Source organism: Littorina saxatilis, linkage group LG17 (assembly GCF_037325665.1).
Source record: "Littorina saxatilis isolate snail1 linkage group LG17, US_GU_Lsax_2.0, whole genome shotgun sequence".
In the NCBI taxonomy this organism is placed as follows: Eukaryota; Metazoa; Mollusca; class Gastropoda; order Littorinimorpha; family Littorinidae; genus Littorina; species Littorina saxatilis.
This window is the reverse complement of record NC_090261.1, coordinates 19,366,184-19,386,215: the sequence shown is the minus strand read 5'-3', so window position 1 is coordinate 19,386,215 and position 20,032 is coordinate 19,366,184. Positions and strand designations below refer to the sequence as shown.

The 20,032-nt window shown below is 40.6% G+C and overlaps 1 protein-coding gene and 1 long non-coding RNA gene across 6 annotated transcripts in view; both read right to left on the bottom strand.

Moving 5' to 3' along the window:
* The window catches only part of LOC138952783 (pyruvate carboxylase, mitochondrial-like), a 479,047-nt gene that overhangs the window by 9,907 nt on the left and 449,108 nt on the right, over positions 1-20,032 (bottom strand). For 4 of the 5 annotated variants that reach the window (XM_070324518.1, XM_070324521.1, XM_070324520.1 and 1 more), the window contains one exon: positions 15,778-15,918. The exons of the other annotated variant lie outside the window; for it this stretch is intronic. In XM_070324518.1, the coding sequence (XP_070180619.1) occupies positions 15,778-15,918 (141 nt within the window). The remainder of the gene's footprint in view (positions 1-15,777; positions 15,919-20,032) is intronic. 5 annotated transcript variants of the gene reach the window in all.
* LOC138952077 (uncharacterized) lies at positions 1,311-11,561 on the bottom strand. Its single transcript, XR_011451294.1, has 2 exons — positions 11,426-11,561; positions 1,311-1,483 (listed from the first exon to the last, which is right to left on the bottom strand). It is a non-coding gene; the product is annotated as an uncharacterized lncRNA (long non-coding RNA).

Sequence of the window (20,032 nt, the reverse complement as noted above, 5' to 3'; positions counted from 1 at the left end):
ACGATGTGAGTTGGGTAAGTATATTAATCAAATGAAAATTTATTACTAAAATTTTTGATTAAATTACAGTGGAACCCCTCACAAAGACCCCCCTCTCTAACGACTACCCCGCCACAACGACCTCTTTTTTTTTAACCGATGTGTTTCCTTATATAGTTGTCACCAGTGTAGCGACCACCCCGCTCTAACGTCTAAGGACCGACCTAACAGCTTGTGTAACGACTTTGTCAGACAAAGCCAAGACTCTCAGTCAGCGTAACGCATCACTGACAAACCGGTTATAACCAGTTATAACCGTCTCGCGTAAGCAAAGGCACTAAACCGCTGAGAGGTGTGATGGTTGGGTGGGCTGAGTAAACATCACAAACCAATCATCGAGAAAGCAGTAACTCACGTGACCAACATACACCGTTCAACTCAGTCAGAATAGACAGTCTTAATTGGACAGAAGAGCAGTGGAGATCGACATGGCGTCTTTCTTTCTTTATTTGGTGTTTAACGTCGTTTTCAACCACGAAGGTTATATCGCGACGGGGAAAGGGGGGGGAGATGGGATAGAGCCACTTGTTAATTGTTTCTTGTTCACAAAAGCACTAATCAAAAAATTGCTCCAGGGGCTTGCAACGTAGTACAATATATTACCTTACTGGGAGAATGCAAGTTTCCAGTACAAAGGACTTAACATTTCTTACATACTGCTTGACTAAAATCTTTACAAACATTGACTATATTCCCAGCAAACAATTTTACGTTGTATTCACGTTATATTCACGTTGGGTTACGTTGGGTTTACGTTGCGTTTCAACGTTTTTTTACGTAGATTTGTATGGACGAAATCACGTGGGAATAACGTTGGAAAACAACGTTGCATTTTACGTGACACCAACGTGAATGCAACGTGAATTATTGGTGGAGGTGGATTGTTCGTAAAAACATTACGTGAATTTTACGTTGTCACAACGTGAATTTTTGGTTGTGGTTGTGGTTTGGTTGAAATTGCGTTGCATTTTTACGTAATGTCCACGTGAATGGAACGTAAATTTTAGGTCAAAATTTAGCTAAAAAATTACGTGAATTCTACGTTGACACAACGTAAAAGTTGTGTTTTGGTGCATTTTTCCTGATAAAATTGACGTGAAATACACGTCGACACAACGTGAATTTTTGGTTGTGGTTTGGTTTGATTTCGACGTGAATGCAACGTTGAGAGTGAATGTAGGTTTTGGTAAATGTATCCACGCACACACACCAACTTTCACACTCAGTCACAGATCATAAGGACTATTACATGTAACACCATAAACTCAAGATACGATCAACAATTTTATTTCATAACAAAAACATGCATATTATGTTGCGGAGAAATTAAAAATGCACGCAGCTTAGCAGGGCAACAGCACAGCATATTCAATCGATTTCATTCTTTGTCCTGGTGGTCCTCTTCTCCCAGGCAGTCCTCGATGCGCCTCTTTGATGCTGGTCGCTAAACAAAGCAAAGACAGCACATTGATATTAGTGACACCAGAGCCTCCATATATAATGTCTGAAGTAGAAATACACATCTTTTCAACTTAGGTCACTTTTTAGTAACTTTCCACTGCCTACTATGTCTCTGGCCTACTGCCAACTGAGTGTTGACACTACATGTATTTCTTTTTAATATATGAAATAAAGCATTGTGTCCCTTCTTCGAGCCTTGTTGTGTCAGATTTAGGCCGCAAGCCAAGACAACAAAAGACTGTGTGCCAGTGTGTATTCCTTACATAAGAAATGAAGTATTTCAAACGAAAATTGATCGTTTCAGAACAGTTTGAGGGTATTTTATTTGTATTTGCATCATTAAGACATTTGACCTGGAAGTGAAACTGTCTTTAATCTGTGTACAAGAATTAAATGTTTGTAATTGTCCAAACACAAATAACATCCGTTACTGCTATATACTTCTTTCTATCCTCCCTTCCTTCCTCCCTTCCTTCCTTCCTTCCTTCCTTCCTCCCTTCCTTCCTTCTTTCCTTCCTTCCTTTCTTCTTTCATTCCTTCCTTCCTTGCTTCTTCCCTCCCTTCCTTCCTTCCTTCCTTCTTTCCTTCCTTCCTTCCTCCCTCCCTTCCTTCCTTCCTTCTTTCCTTCCTTCTTTCTATCATCCCTTCCTTCCTTCACACATCACACGAATCACACAAACTCACACTAGCGCGTCACCTTATTCCCACTACTATGAGTTATACACAACTACAATAAGCGATAAACGTTTCATATGCTGATCAGGATGCAATTTTCTTCTTCTTCAGCGTTCGACGATGGCTGTGTCTAGATTCTTTGGCCCGTGATGTTGACGAAGTGGGCTGTCATTTCCAGGTCCTGAGTGCTGCCCCATAGCTTGGTGTGCAGCGATGTCCCTGTGGGCCAGACATGTTTCCTCTCACTGCAGTGGAGTTGGCAGGTCTGCAGGAAGTGGTCCGGTGTCTGGTCCGCCTTTCCACAATGGCACAGGGCCGACTGTCTGATGCCGATCCTTTTTAGGTGGCTGTTTAGTCCACAGTGGCCTGTCCGGAGGCGGAAGACAATGGTCTGCTCGTGACGAGTGAGCTGATGGAGGGCATCTTCGTGTGGATTATATCCATTGTTTTTCTTTTTGAAGGTGGATTTTTGCCTGTTTCGGATTAGGGTCCTGGCTTCACTGTAAGTGAGATTAGAGGGTTGCTGCTCAGTTTTGCTGCCCTCCTTTGCCAGCCGATCCGCCACTTCGTTGCCCACAATCCCCGTGTGTGCAGGGATCCACTGCAGGACAACCGCTGTGGTTTGGGCCAGTGTGTTGATGTTTTGCATCAGGTGTTCCATGGTCGAGTCTGGATTGCCCGAACACAAGGCCTGGAGTGCTGACAAAGAGTCTGAAAGAAAGACAGCTTTCTTGGGACGGGTTTCCCACTGCAGGACTGTCTCTGTGGCTTTGTGGAGTGCCAGAACTTCAGCCTTGTAGTTGGAGCACAATCTCCCTCCGGATGCTGAGACCGAGACTGGGGGCAGGCCTGGTTTCTTGATGAATACGCCACATCCTCCGTTTCTTGTGGCGTCTTCAGCTGATCCGTCGGTAAAGATGTGTGTCCATCTAGCTGCAGGGTAGCGCTTGTCGATCTCTTCCATTGTCAGAGCTTTCAGCACAGCGTCACTCTGGTCTCCCTTCACAGTAATGCCAGGGATGGTGGTTCTGACTTCAGCTTTAAGGGTTTTTGGGGGCCAGTTGGTTGGATCAAGTTTCTCGCACAGTTCGATGTTTGCCGTCAAGATGTCAGCCTGCATGCGTTGCTCTTCCTTGACAAGATGGTTCAAGCTTTTCCGTTTTAGCCTGTTCTTTGTCAGGCTTTTTAGTTTGTCATGCAGGGGGTGGTCTGGTAGCCTCTTCATCTTTTCGGCATGTGCAAGAAGCTTGCTTCGCTGTCGGCTCTCAAGGGGTTCAACTCCAACTGTCTTTTCCATTGCGGCAATAGGAGTAGATTTCATGGCCCCAAGGATTATCCTGAGGCCAAAGTTTTGGACCCGGTCCAGTTTGTTGGTGTGCGTCTTGGCTGCGGTTGCCCAAGCACTTGCCCCATACTCCAGCACTGGGCGAACTGTTATCAGGATGCAATGAACTTTGACACGCTCCAATTAAAGCCCATTATAGGGGCCGGTGTCCGTCTCTCTCCTTGAGGATAAAAGGGCTCACAGCCTTTTCAACATTGTTATCAAAATCAAAGTCTTTCGGTAACCTGGAAAGCTCCTCGGAGCTAGTACTGTCTCAATTATCCACCGATCGCCGTAGGTCGAAGTTGAAGACTATCAAGTGTATGCATGTTGTAGAGGTGGGAGGTGCACAGAAAATGGAAGCAATCATTACAATCAAACTTTGTTTGTTAAATACACTACACCTTGTCATCGGAAACTAAAAGTTATTTGGTTTTGGCCTTTTTTTTCCACAGATTATACATTGTAAATGAAAAAAAGCAAAATGAAGCAATACCAAATAAAAACAAAATGTTCAGAAACATACATGATACATGGGTAGTATCAAAACGGTTTTGTTGGTTGGTTAACCTAAGCTTAACGTCCTCACAGAAACTAGTGCCAATTAGGGACATGAAGTGGTTATATGCTGGGAAAAAACGGTTGGGAAAAAGGAGAACTTTAAAGTTGCCATCAAGCAAGAGAGGGATGGGTGCATGGTTTCAACTTGCAAGGGTAATAAGAAAGCAGTGAGAGAGACAATTAAGGGCGACATGTGCGATCAAGTTGAATTTGAAAGTCCAGCACCTATAATTACAAGTTTTCCACGTTATATTTCCAGTGTTATCCATGCCTAGAAGGTTCCTTTTTTTCCAACCTTCATCTGTCCGACACGTGCGATCTCACTTTTTCAGTGAGTATTTTTTTCCCTTTAACATCTGGTTGCCAGACTTCCGTCAACCTCTTGTCAAATTTCACACTGTGATTCTCACGTATCTGATCGCTTCTTTAAGAGCACTTGACAGTGTCCAGTCAATCACTTCTTTCAGACGGGTCATAAAATTGCAAAGGCTCCTAAATGCCCCGCTCCTGTACAAACTGTGGGGGGAGGATCTGTGGGGGGGGGGGGGGGGGGGAGGGGGATCTTAGATTGAGAGGAGACGGAATGCATGGAACGGAATTTTTATGAATCGTTTTGTAGTTTTTGTGTCTGGGGCATGTAAACAAAACAAAAATGAGCAAAATTCTGAGAGAAAAACGGGAGCTTTATCAAAGCAAATTTGTTTTACAGTTGTGATTATTTAACGACAAGAGGAGACACAATACAATTTGTTATACTTTTGATTTCTAAGAGTTGAAATCAATTACGCAGATATATTATAAGTCTACAAAGCCATGACGGTGCCAAAATAGCATGATAGCATTTTTGAATATTTCACTAATCAGAGCAGCAGAATTCTAACTTCATTAAAAAAATCAATCTAATCAAAGAATTTAGTAAGCACTGAAGGCATCGTAATCATTAAAAAATCTCACAACTTAAGAACATCATACCTCTGCATAAATTACGCTTATGCAGTATGTTTCTTCCGATTAATGCAAACACTTTTTTTTGTCGCAGAGCAGGGACCCGGCATTGATACCGTCACCTGAAAATCAGTGGCTGTGTTGTAAGACCTACATTTTGTAATTGACAATGACTTGAAAAGGCACGTGTCCTAAGCATATAGGAAAGGTAATACATGTACACTCAACGGTGTCTTTTGCACACTGCTATCTGACAAATTATTTAGAGCGGTCATCAGAAGCAGGCGACGATAGTCGAGTGATTTATTACCCACGGGGGGTTGAGGCTGCAGACAATTAACTGTGAACTGAGAAGGGGTAAGCGGTGGGGGCGGAGGGGGTTAAAAGGGGGAGGGAGTGGGGTGGCAGACATAAAATAATGAAAACTTGTTACGGTCCGACTTTGGGTTTGGTGTGTGTTGGCTACGCTGATGTCTCAAGTAGACTCACGTTCATAAGGGGGTGGGTAAATCAACATGGTCGGCAACTTTATGATCCAGGTCGACAAAAGACAGTCAAGTGTGTAATTAGCCAATCAGTCAGATGACATCAAGGTGTCAAGTTCTGAATTCTTCTCATACCACCGTTCCGACCTCATCTCTCGCCTCGGACAAAAGTTGGACAACCAAGTTTTGGAAGAAATTTTCAAGGAAGAATGACATCACAGGTTTCTGGAAAGCAAGGATTCGGGGCAAAAGAAAGAATAACTGACACTATAACACACACACACGTACACACACACACACACATACACAAACACACACACACAGAGGCACGAACTCAAACAAACACACTGGCACACCACACACACACTGACACCACACACACACACCGACACCACACACACACACACTCACACTCACACACTCACGCACGAACACACACATACAAACTTGCGCGCGCGCGCACTGATTTCTAAACAACAACAACAGTAAGCAGTGAACGATGCATATGCTAATCATGAGGCAAGAAATGAATGTGGCAAGTTTGATTCAACTTTGACCCGCTCTAAATCCCACGTTGTACACAGTCTGTCTCCCTGAGGATAAAGCGGTCTCGAATAGCAGCTAGCATCTGCTGAAGAGACATTAAACCCCAAAAACCAACCAACCAACCAACCCTGAGGATAAAAGGGCTCACAGTTTCCAAAACTTGTGATCAAAATCAAAGTCTTTCAGTAACCTGGAAAGCTACTTAGAGTGCTGTCTAAATTATCCCCCTATCGCCGTAGGTCGAAGTTGAGGACTATCAAATGTATAGGGAGGGGTAGGGGGAGGGAGGAAGGGAATTGTTACGACACGACTTTGTCGTGTAAAAGGAAATGATGGGTGGCACGCGGATATCCGTGGGATGTTCAGACATGGAAATTGCTCAAAATAACGATTATCTAAACTCATAGCTCATGGATTTCCATTAAGTACTTTTACCCCGCGTTGTACTTGAAGTCCGACACCTAGTGTGAAAACGATCGTTCAATAGTCCAATTACATATTTCTGCCCCTTTTCCCGTTTAACCCCCAAATAACAACAACTACAACAAAGACAGCAAGAGCGACGACGACGACAACAAAATGTTGGAACCAAATTGAAATCATTGCAAACAAGACACCAGTAAATGTCGGACACCTACATGGTGGTTTTCAAGTTCCTCATTTTGTTACATGTCCCCATACAACACTTTACCTATTGATTTTGTTTTTTGGTTAGTTAATTTGAAATTAATGTTAAAGTTCCTAATTTGTTATCTAAATTTCGCCATAACGCATTTAATTATTAACTCATTCATTTATGAACTTATTTATGTATCATTTCCCTATTCGTCTTTGTTTATTTTTTTTATTTCAGTTATTTCGGCATGTAGGTATTTCGGTTGTAAGCAATTCAGTTATAATAAAACAAATTCACCCATTATTAGAAAGGAGAAAACAAATTGGAATGTCGGGTGCACATTCCAAGTTGATCCGTTTTTTAACTAAAAATAGCGCGCGTTATTACTAACAATGCTCTTTTTCAAGCTTATAAAATATAAAGCCCACATGTTAAAATACCTTGACAACTACAAAGTGGGAAATTACAACGACGGTCAACAGTCAGAGTTATATATTGCTTGCAAGCCTGTCCGCCCTGTATCCAAGATATCCCCCATGCACTGGCATGGTCCTAAGAGGACACACATATTACTCAACAGTAAATTCCAGTAAGCCTTTAGTCGGACTCTGTCATTTTTATGTTTGTGAATGTCACAGAAAAAACCCACAACTCCCAAGATCACGGAAGCATGATTAACCATTCAGTCAATTCAAGGGAATGCACGCTGAAAACGTCCGCTTTCATTTCACCTAAGAGGGGGAGGAAGGTGTTTTGTTAATTTTCTATTGCTGGTACTCGCACGTGTCCAAAGTGTGTGGGGAAAAAGATCAAGTCGCGTAAGGCGAAATTACTACATTTAGTCAAGCTGTGGAGCTCACAGAATGAAACTGAACGCACTGCATTTTTTCCCAATGACCGTAGTCCGCCGCTCGTAGAAAGGGCGGTGAAATTAACGACCCTGTTTAGCGCGGAAGTGGTTGCGCTCTGTTGCATAGCACGCTTTTCTGTACCTCTCTTCGTTTTAACTTTCTGAGCGTGTTTTTAATCCAAACATATCATATCTACATGTATATATATATATGTTTTTGGAATCAGGAATCGACAGGGAATACGATGAAATTGTTTTTAGATCGATTTCGGAAAATTAATTTTAATCATAATTTTTATATTTTTAATGTTTAGAGCTTGTTTGTAATCCAAATATAACATAGATATGTTACATACGTTTTTTGAATCAGAAAATGACGAAAAATAAGATGAAAATGTTTTTGGATCGTTTGATAAAAAAATAATTTTACTTACAAGTTTCCGATTTTTAATGACCAAAGTCATTAATTAGTTTTTAAGCCATCAAGCTGAAATGCAATACCAAAGTCCGGCCTTTGTCGAAAATTGCTTTGCCAAAATTTCAATCAATTTGATTGAAAAATAGTGCTTTCGCTGTGCTGCATAGCACGCTTTTCTGTACCTCTCTTCGTTTGGTTTAAACTGTTTTATTCAACGTTTGTGCATTATTTACAAATAAAAAACGCATATAGAGTAAACAACACAAGCATAATGCTTATAGTGGTGTTTACAGTTTTCTAGAAAAATACATATAAATGGCGGCTATTGTACAGTTTAAATGAAGAGCAAGCAAACATGAAAAGAAAATTGAATGAAAAATGTACATCAAAACAAAAATCCGTTTAAGAATACATATATTATATTTTTCGTTTTAACTTTGTGAGCGTGTTTTTAATCCAAACATATCATATCTATATGTTTTTTTGAATCAGGAACCGACAAGGAATAAGACGAAATTGTTTTTAAATCCATTTCGGAAATTTGATTTTAATAATAATTTTAATATTTTTAATTTTCAGAGCTTGTTTTTAATCCAAATATAACATATTTATATGTTTTTTGAATCAGATAATGACGCAGAATAAGATGGAATTGTTTTTGGAACGTTTGATAAAAAAATAATTTTAATTACAAGTTTCCGATTTTTAACGACCAAACTCACTCATTAGTTTTTAAACCACCAAGCTGAAATGCAATACCGAAGTCCGGCCTTTGTCGAAGATTGCGTGGCCAAAATTTCAATCAATTTGATTGAAAATGAGGGTGTGACAGTGCCGCCTCAACTTTTACAAAAAGCCGGATATAACGTCATCAAAGGTATTAATTGAAAAAAGGAAAAAAAATGTCCGGGGATATCATTCCCAGGAACTCTCATGTAAAATTTCATAAAGATCGGTCCAGCAGTTTAGTCTGAATCGCTCTACACACACACACACACACACAGACACACAGACACAGACACACACACACACACACACACATCACGACCCTCGTCTCGATTCCCCCTCTATGGACATTCTGTGAGTTCGACAGCTTGACTAAATGTTGTATTTTCGCCTTACGCGACTTGTTTTTTGCTGTGTTTCTCTCTTTTTCTTTATTTTGTTTTATATGTCTGTAATGAACATTTTAAAATGAAGAGGAAAAACACTACCCACGATCCTCTCAACGAAACAGTACATTAAAAAACCTGCGCACGCGCACACACACACAAACACAACTTTTCGAGAAAACATTGGCTGCATTTGTTTTGTACTGGTGAGCGTACCCTAAGAAGAAATCCAACATGTGTTGTCCATATGATTTGCCCGTTCGGTTTTCTTTTGTTCTAATACGCGAGATGTCTCAAGAGGACCCATTTTGGCAAAGTTTAGAGGAGGGGGGGGGGAGAGGGAGCATGTCCGTAATTTTATTATCCAAGTGAACAAACGATCGACAAAAGCCCGACAAAAGACTGCCAAGTGCCGAAAATGAGTCAGGTAAGATCAAGGTGCGATTTTTGACTTGTACTTCATACCAGTTTTCCTCGCCTCTTCTCTCCTTAACAAAGGTCTAGCAACATCGTTTGGGGAGTGTAATCTCATAAGGAGGGACATAATATCACATGCGAATATGAGGGAACGAGACAGAAGAATGAATAAAACAGCCGCTATTACGCTATCTGTGTTGTGGCTGGAAGAAAAAAGAAAAAGAAAGAATACCGTCCAACTAACACGAAGAGGAATGGGAAAAAATCTTAAATAAAGGGAGAGGTACAAAGGTTGCGATTCATCTCGGCTAGATATTATTCACGATTTTTGTAAACATACATGTAGTAAGCCTATACTCGCATCAGACACATATTTTACATGTATCAGCATCCTACATTTTGTCCGTGTCTGCCTTCTGGCCGGGTTTGCGATTTCTACATATTATATTCATGTGTTCTTCTCTCTGACAGTGCGGGCTCAACTTTTACAAACGGGAAAATATGACATCAAATAACGCTATCAAATATCGGAGAACAGCCACACAAGCGAATGCTCTCAAGAATATGTAAACCAATGTTCATCAAAATCCGTCAGGTAGCACACACACCCATCCACACACACACACCTACACACCTACACACACACACACACACACACACACACACACACACACACACACAGTCCGAGTGTGTCATTACTTGAATGGGGTGTGCACGTTAAAGATCCCACGATTGACAAAAGGGTCTTTCCTGGCAAAATTGTATTGGCATAGATAAAAATGTCCACCAAAATACCTGTGTGACTTGGAATAATAGGCCGTGAAAAGTAGGATATGCGCCCTGTCTGAGCGATCGAGAAGAAGAAGATTCTCCACCCGATAGCTCCTCTTTGTCTCACTCTCTCCTCCTTACAAATAACAATTTGATACGTTCATCTTTAATCCACCCCCCTCCCCGAATCACCTCCCCATTCTCCACCCGATAGCTCCTCTTTGTCTCGCTCTCTCCCCCGGTGTGACGTTTTCATCTTTCGCCGTGTTGATATTTCGCTTCTCGGCCTCGTTGAACTAGTATAAACTCTACACTGAACAAAAAAACACCCTACGATAGTACTGATGAGCGACCTTGTGTACCTTACATTCATGGGGCCAAATTTGTCCAACCAATTTGTTTTATTTAACTTAGAAATTTGATTCATCCTAAAATGTTTCCTTCTTACTCAAGGGACGTAACCACTCAGTACACGTTTTTGAAGAATTAGATTTTGGGGTTGAAATCTATTAAATTGTACCACCAATTTTCTTCACATGCAAGAAACTGACATGCTTTTCGTCCTTAAATAAGTTCACTTCTTAATTTTACCAGGAAACAACATTTCAGTCTTGAGTATATGTCGAGGGGGAAATATGTGCACAGGCGAAAGATTGAAATCGTGACACCGGCAGGGAATCTCGGCTGCCTACTTGAGTGAGTAACAGAACAGGTCGACAAAAGACAGTCAAGTATGTAATGAGCCAATGTGTCAAGTTCTGAATTCTCCTCATACCACTGTCCGCTGGGCAGATTCACTTGAACTTGAAGCAGCTTGTCTGGATACATCGTCCTCCCTCAAGATCGTAAAATGCCCAATTAAGTACTTGAGATATCAATGGCCGCCCCCGCTTTCAGTCTCATGCACTGAGCTAGTCTGATTAAACAGCTTTCTAAAGGTTGCGTCCGTCTATGTGAAACGTGTTTTTCCTTTGTGTTCCACTGCTTGTGACCCATTGTTTCGCTATACTGACTCAAAAGTTGAGTCTAAAAGAATGTGTATCCCTTGGACTGAGTTAGGGCTGACATTGTGACTATTGGAAAGACCCGCCATCTTTGGCCGGTCCGTTTCCAATCATGGTCTCGACAATCAAGTAATCTGTGCATGTGTACATGGAGTACAATAAGTGATAACGTCTCACGTGGAACAACTGAAAACAACTTACCTTCGAGTTGATTACGATGAATATTTTAGTCCTGAAAGTGTTCATCAAAGTTGAAAACCAAATTTGGGATACACAAAGTCGACCGTGGCCATCACCGGAGAACACTGTCGGTTAGTAACGCGTCTTTTTTTGGGAGGGAAAGTTTCGCACTCGCAAATCCATTTAACTCAGCAAATTCCTTGAAACAATATGCATTTATGTTATACTCTTTTCGTCTTACACAATTAGTGAACCTCTATGTTTGACCGAACATTAATTGAATAGAATATTACGAAACTAAAAATGCAGGTGAAAAAACCGAAATGATTGACAAAGTTTCGACGTTGTCTCTCTCTGTCTCTCTCTGACTCTCTCTGTCTCCCTCTCTCCCCTCTGTCTCCCTCTCTGTCTCTCTCTATCTCTCTCTCTCTCCCTCTCTGTCTCTGTCTGTCTGTCTGTCTCTCTGTCTGTCTGTCTGTCTCTCTGTCTGTCTGTCTGTCTGTCTCTCTCTTTCTCTCTCTCTCTCTCTCTCTCTCTCTCTCTTTTTCTCTCTCTCTCTCTCCCCCGACCCCCAGCCCCAATTTTTGGAAGGTTAGAAACTAGAGGACGTACATTTCTGTACAGTCACCATAAAATCTTCATTATGAATGCAAAAATGTTAACAAAATCGGCAAACCATAAAAGAACATGAAAAAAGGAAAGAGGTGCATTTAAAGGCTGTTGGGTACTGGCTCTCAAAATCAGTTCAGCAGAATGAGTTCGCATGTAACTGAAACTATTCTTAAAAGTTACTTGGTGATTTTAAAAGCTTGATAAGGCCAAAAAAAAAATAGGTCTGTTTACGGTAACCCGACCGACCCTATTTTTTTCGCGCGACCCTAGACTTTTTTTTGGCATTTTGGGAAAAAAAAAATCTGTTTTTTTTTGCAAAATAACGTAAAAATATGGTTTTTTGGAGAAAAAAAAAACCAAAAAAAAACCGACCTACCGACCCTATTTTTTTGGCCTATGTTACCGTAAACAGACCTTTTTTTTGGCCTAACACAAGTCCCATGATTTTAGACATGCTACAATGCCTTTAATCGAAGAAAGTTTGCGTTCTTGGCCGAGTCAATGCAGCTGGCTCGAAAATCACCTCCCTTGGACGCGTGACGTCTATAGCGGAATCGGCCGGGTGGAACGGCGCTCTCTTATGCCGTGCAATGGGCGCAATCGGGTAGTCTAGTCATGTCCTCAAGAATACTTCAAAGGTAGGTCAAGAGAAACTAAGGACGGGGTGCGAGGGTGACTTCTCCCAGGTTATAACATTTCAAACAATAAATAACGGAGTTCATAACATGTATTCTGCTCCCTTCCTGCTTTTTCAGGTGTAATTCCCACTTGAACCCTGTTTTAGTTCAACTTATTGGCAGATTATATTGTCACGCGCCGAGGGACACAAACACACACACACATACACACACAGCCGCCCACAAACACACATACACAAACTGATGTGACACACACACACACACATACACAAACTGATGTCACACACACACACACACACACTAACACGTGTAATCACACACACACACACACACACACACACACACACACAAACACACACACACACACACACACACACGCACGCACGTATAGACAATCACAGAGATTAGGTTCATGTATTCTGCCCCCCTCTCGCCAATTTACAAAATACAACAAGAGGTTTGATGAGCACAGTAGATCAACTTTAAACGTACACAATTATATTTTTAGCATTACTTTTCAATTCTCGTTGATGCATTAATGATGCCAGAAAATGTAACCGGACGCATTTGGAACGCCAAAGCAATTAAATACATTGCGCGGTACATCGGCGCTTAATTTCATAACGTCTGACCGAGTCATTTGTTATTCGGTGATAGTTTCGCACATATCTATCTCCTGTATTTGAAAATATGTTCACCTTACGTAATTTTCAAAGGTACATTTCTTTGATAAACGATACGAAACCGTGCAGGTGAAAAATTGGTAATGACTGACGTAGGATTCGTTGTGGATTTCACGTTGGCGATCAATCAAACCCCAACGTTGTGTGTTTACGTTGAAACTACGTTGTAGGAACGTTTGTTGTATCAAACTAACTTTTGTTTTTAAATCACGTGAATTTCACATGAAAATCACGTGAGTATACCAACGTTGTTCGAACACCAGAAAATCACAATAATACAACGTCGATTTTACCTTGCTTTTTAAGGTGGAATCCACGTGAAATTTACGTTATGTACCAACGTGTAAAAAAACAAAAAAACACAACTGTAACGCAACGTTGCTTTCACGTTGTGTTTTTTGGTTGGATCCACGTAAATTTCACGTAATCTTCGCAACATTTGAAAGACACCAAAATGCAACGTGAAATTCACGTAAAATTTACGTTGTATTACAACGTCGAAAGAACACCAAAATCTCACAATGACACAACGTTGGTTTTACGTTGCGTTTTTTGGTTGGCTCAACGTAAATTTCACGTAAAGTTCGCAACGTTGCTAATGACACGAAAAATTCACATTTTTGCAACGTCGTATTTACGTTGTGTGTTTGCTGGGTTCTATACAAGAAACACTTAACAAGGGTAAAAGGAGAAACAGAATCCGTTAGTTGCCTCTTACGACATGCTGGGGAGCATCGGGTAAATTCCTCCCCCTAACCCGCGGGGGGTAGTGCACACTTACCAACGCACTATTGCAGCACTTTTTTGTGGGGTTGCTTCCCTTAAAGTTTTGACGGGTAGCGTATTTTAGACCTGTAGCATCTCAGACTGTGTCAATGCTTATATGTGATTCGGAGTAAGAATATGTTATTTAATGTGCATCATTGGCTATCGGACCCTTGGCAGAAACCTCCATTGCAACAAGAGCTTCCATGCAACCTTGCCCCACAGCAACTTTTGATAACCACACCCGTTACAGTTAAAGCACATGTCAAAGTTGCGAAGTTTTGCCTATTGTGATTTTTTGTCGATTTTTCATTCGGCTCTTCCGTTTTTGTCTGGTTGATTTTGAGGGTACCCTTACTTGAGCGGCGGTCACGTGATCCCTGTAAAAGAAATATTTAATCCAAAAGGTGATCCTGAAGGTTAAGTGAACGGCCTTAACTGGCATATTCAGTTTTAATTAAATGACACAGGAATTAATGTTTTAATTTGGGTTTGAAATTTGTTGCAATAATTTTTCGGCCAACTTTAGTAAAAATGCTACTTTCTGTTTAAACCAACCTCATGAGGCAGACTGATACAAAGATTGATATTTCCCCAAGTCATAATAATAACAAAAACAACACATTATTGTCCATTACAATGAATACATTAAATTGGAAACTTTTCTTCCTCGCATCCACCACTAACAAATACTGTTGTATCTGTGCATAAAGCCTGATATTAATTGAGAGAAGTTTACTTCACAAAGCTCGCTGCACGAAGCTTTAGCACTGATTTTGGTAAAAAGACTTTGCAAAGTCAACTTTGGGCTCAATTCAGGACAGCTTTAACTCATGCGCGTTGTGTCCGATTCCCTAATCCAACAGCTGTGCTTTGCGTTGTCGACACGTCGGATGCATCAATCCGACAGATGCAACACATTCTTAACGGTGTAAACGGCCCCGCTGACAAAGGGAAACTACCTCCGGAGTAAACTTCAGTCTTTCTACTGTGGTACCATTCACTGTGCATAGTTCCTTCCCTTCAATTGTTGTGATAATGTTTGATTTTTTTTACGGTGTGCGACCCACGTGTTTTGACATTTCCAAGATGGCGGATCGTTCTGCTACAAGACGTATCAACTTGAAAAGAGTGCTAGAACTTGTTATTCAGGATGGTTCTGATCTTGACCTTAGTGGAGATGATATTTTAGATTCTGGTGACGAGTTTGTGCCAATGGACGATGATTTGGGTGATGATTCGGACAATGAAATTGTCGATCATGACATTTGTATGATGAACCCAATGACACAGAAATTGTTTTTGTATTTTGACTGGATGGATGTGAAGACAACAAAAGGTATGTTCTTTCAAATGTTTCATATATTTTCTTAAAGAGCAAGTTTCAAACTTTGCACAAATGTAAGGTAGGCAAGGTTATCTTGTGGTGTTGATTTTTTTAAAATGGCTCAAAATCGTGCGCCAGGAGTGTAAACGGGGGACAATTTATATGCGCCTTGAATGAGTTAAAGGGACTGAAAAATAAAAATTCTGCACTTTCTAAATTCTGCAGGTTCTGATATGCAAATGCACAATCATGTATACAAAAAGTAACGTAGTCCCTCCCCGAGTACACTGCATGCTTATTCTGCAGCCCTTGAAAATAACTTTTCATCCAATTTCCTTGAGGCCTTACCTTTGAAGCGTCCTCGTCCTTGATCATGACGGAGCGGAGCTGGCCGTTGAGCTCAAAGAAAACCTCGCGCATGCCGTTCTTGTTGAGGTCACCCTTGGCCAGGGTCTTGATCACCAGGGTCTTGCCCTTCTCTATGCTCACCTGATATAAACATTCTTTCACAGTTTAATCTTCTTGTCTTTCTGACTCTTTGTTGCTGTTGTAAATTCATGGGCATGCACAAAAGTGTTAAACTTCTGACCACCCCGTAAAATATCAAAAAGAGTATACTCCACAGCCTTTTTAGGCTTTCTTTGTGATCCTTAAAAGTGTCAATGACAGATGCATGTTTTGTTGTCCCTTTCTTTCTAAAATCCTAGAGAAGATAGTCCTAGACCAGCTCTCCTCCCACCTCTCTGCCAACAACCTCCTCACTCCGCACCAGTCAGCTTACCGCACGGGCCATAGCACAGAGACCGCAGTCCTTAGTATCCTCAATAACATTCTGACTTCCTTAGACGATAACAAAATGTCCCTGCTCCTCCTGTTAGACCTTTCGGCCGCTTTCGATACAATTGATCATGAAATCCTACTGTCCCGCCTTGAGCACACTTTCGCCATCCAAAATTCAGTTCTAAATTGGTTCAGATCTTATCTCTCAGACAGAAAAAATTTTGTAATTGTAAACGACGTCCCATCCCAGGAAACCTCCCTCCTTTTTGGCGTTCCCCAGGGCTCTGTGCTCGGGCCCGTGCTGTTCATCATGTACACCTCCCCTCTGACTGACCTCGTCGACAGACATTCCGTTTCCCACGAAATGTTTGCTGACGACACTCAGCTTCAGAACTCAGCGACTCCCTCAGAATACGCCCAGATGACCACCTCCCTTCAGTCTTGCATTGCTGACGTTGAACTCTGGATGTCCACTAACAAGCTTAAACTTAACTGTGACAAAACAGAAGCCATTCGTTTCAACAAATCCTCCTTCTCCTCCTCTCTCTCTCTCCCTCCTTCTATCACTTTGGGCAGCAGCACTATTGAATTCTCAGACTCCGTCCGTGATCTTGACATCTTTCTTGATAGCGATCTCTCCATGAAACACCATGTTATGAAAGTCTGTCAGTCCGCTTACATCGAGCTTAAGAGAATATCTATCCGCCCATACCTTACCGAAGACGCCACCAAGACCCTTGTTTCCTCCTACATTCTTTCTCGATTAGACTACGGAAATTCTGTTCTCATTGGCTGTCCTCAGTCTGTCATCCATCCTTTGCAGCACGTTCAAAATTCTGCAGCCCGGCTTGTCTGCAAAGCCCCTCGGTCCCAGTCCTGTTTCCCCTTGCTAAAGAAATTTCATTGGCTCCCTGTAGAGCTGAGAATCCAATATAAGTGCTGCTGTATCTGCTACAAAATAATATCTGGCTCAGCCCCATCCTACCTGTCTGACCTGTTCACACTCTATACACCCTCACGATCCCTCCGCTCCTCTGTAGACACTAGAATATTCCGTCTATCTTCTTTTAGTCGCAAACAGCACGGCCAGAGAGCTAGCTTCTCCCACTCTGCTGCCGTTGCGTGGAACTCTCTCCCTTACTCTATCAGACACTGCCAAACATTTTGTTCCTTCAAATCAAACCTTAAAACACACTTCTTCACACAGTATTTTGATTAATTTTATTTCAATATGGTGCATTTTTGATCAGGTGTTTGAATGTTTGAATGTTTTGCCTGTGTTAGTATGCTTGCAGCTTGTATTGATGTAGTGTTTCGTTGTTCACTTGTGTGCTGAATGCTGCTGCACATGCTTTTTTGCTTTGCTTTGTATGTATATGTACAGTCGAACCCACCTAAAACGAACACGCTAGTTACGAATTTTGACTTATAACGTATTAGTTTTAAGTTCCCAACTGAATACCTCTTTCTTCATGCTTAAAAAAAATGCTTGAAACGAATTCTTTGTAACGAATTTATGCTTACAACGAGCACTTTTTGGATTCCCAAGCATGCATAATGTCTGTAATTTACTCACGCTTATGACGATATCTTTAAACTCGTCCCGAGATCGACATATCATATCATTTGCATAACGAACCCCTCTTTTAACACACACGTTTTTTATCGCCCCAGAGCCGCTTTGTCTCTAAAAGTCACAAGGCTACAAGGATCTGCGTGTGAGGCGAGATCAAAGGCAGGTCCATTGTGATGGCTGGGTGGCCTTCTTTATAGACACTGACCTTCTTCCCAGGGGTCAATGACCCAGTTTTAGCTATGAGAGGTGGTTCCCCTTTCATATGAGAGAGGAAACACTTCCTGCACCCGGGTCAGTGACCGAGTTTAACCTATGGGGATTAACCTATGGGGCGGTCTCTTTGATGTCTCGAGAGGAAACTTGGCCAGGGTAGTACATGCACCAGAACTGGTGGACACCATGAAATCGGAGATTGATCAGAATGTACATGTACATGCTTTTACACGACTTTTCAAATTTTACTTCTAAAATTGTGACAGTAAAAAAATCAATCAATTCTCTTAATGCGAATATCGGTTAAGACGAACTTATTTCCCGATCCCCAGTGATTCGTCTTAAGCGAGTTCGACTGTATGTTTGTTTGTTTTTTCATATTTTTTTTCATTGTAAAGCGCTTAGAGAACGTAAAGCGCTCTATAAATCTCCCATATCATTATTATTATTGTTACCATGATCAGAATAGTGTATCAGATGCATGAAAGTTATTTTGTGTACGAACTCCAATAAACCCTAAATTACAGGTGTGTAACTTTAATTACCTTTTCAAGATGCAATTATCAACAAAACTAAACAAAATCATATCCAACAAATGGAAACAACGCAACCGCAATAGAAATAAGAACATCAAGTCTCACAGAAATTTCTCTAACAAGGTCATGTAGTAGGCATGACCAAGCTAAGAACAGGTAACTCTTGCGGAAAATTGGCAGTCCCAAAAACATGGAGACAAAATATCACCCTTTCACCTTGTGCAGATACACAGTTTAAAAGTGTCTTTTGCCTTGGTTTTTGGTGTTAATTAAATAACTGACCTACGATTAAAGAGCAGACATCAGCCTCGAACTGCACCTCAATTTTGAAGATATCGTAGCCTTCTTATATTGAATATTTTATCTGCGAAAAGTAATCACGATCATAAAGACTTGAAAACTAGAGTGCAGTCTGCTGAAAATACGATTTTTTGGTGGTTCTATCGTTAATCTTACCATCTTGATTACTTAAGTTAGCACCAGAGTGTGCAAAAGACTCCAAAATGCAGATAAAACACCAAACTGGCTACTTCCGAGCTATTTTGAGCGATTTCAGTCACTATCTATTTTTCGATCAAATGCTTATGAAAACTCATGACGTCAACATTTGTAAAAATAAAATTCACAAAAATGTTCAACAACTGGATATATAAACTATAAAACCACTGTAATGGTGAAAATTTCTTAAATCGCAGAATAACAATGGGTTCTTTTCATACGAAAGATTGGGAAAGCCATATCTCTAAGTATCATACAGAATTGAACTCTAAAAATACACTAAAGCCTTTTTCAAAAACTATAGTCTGTTTCAAAGACTTGCAGTGATTTTCAACATTATAAATCGAGAAAACTAGACATTTTGTATGAAATTTGGTGCACACGAATCATTGTGTGAAACTTTCCTAATAACTTTCTTTCATGAAGTGAATGTATTTTTCTAGCAATAGGCGTGTCACCTGTTTTGAGCGAAAACTTTCGTGGTACACTATACTTGTGTTTTGTTTTAAATTGCAAAAAATACACAACGGCCATAATTTCACTTCATTTGAATGAATACAACTTTAATAACATTAGAATCAAAAAACAAGAAAGGTACGTTGTTGGAACGTTTGTTATTGACAAAACAATACATTCACAGATTTATCGACCCAACGGTCTTTAAAGTGCACAGACAAACAATGAGTAACGAGAACTTAGCTTGATCGAATGTTTCTGCGGCTTGTTGGGAAAGTCCCAAGCGAATGAATGATTATATGACTTCAAAAACATTGTTTCAAGAATGCAGATTAAAAAAAAGTCATTGAATGAAGAATTCGAAAAAACCGGTTGGTTATACCTACATGTAGTTCCTAGATTTAGAAAACAAAATACAAATAAAAGGGGAACAAAATTAAAACAAGATTCATTAAATTTTCACTTAAACATTCTATCAATATCAAATAAATGGTAAAAATATAAAATGTGACAAGTAAAATTGGTACAGTATGTATCGTGATAT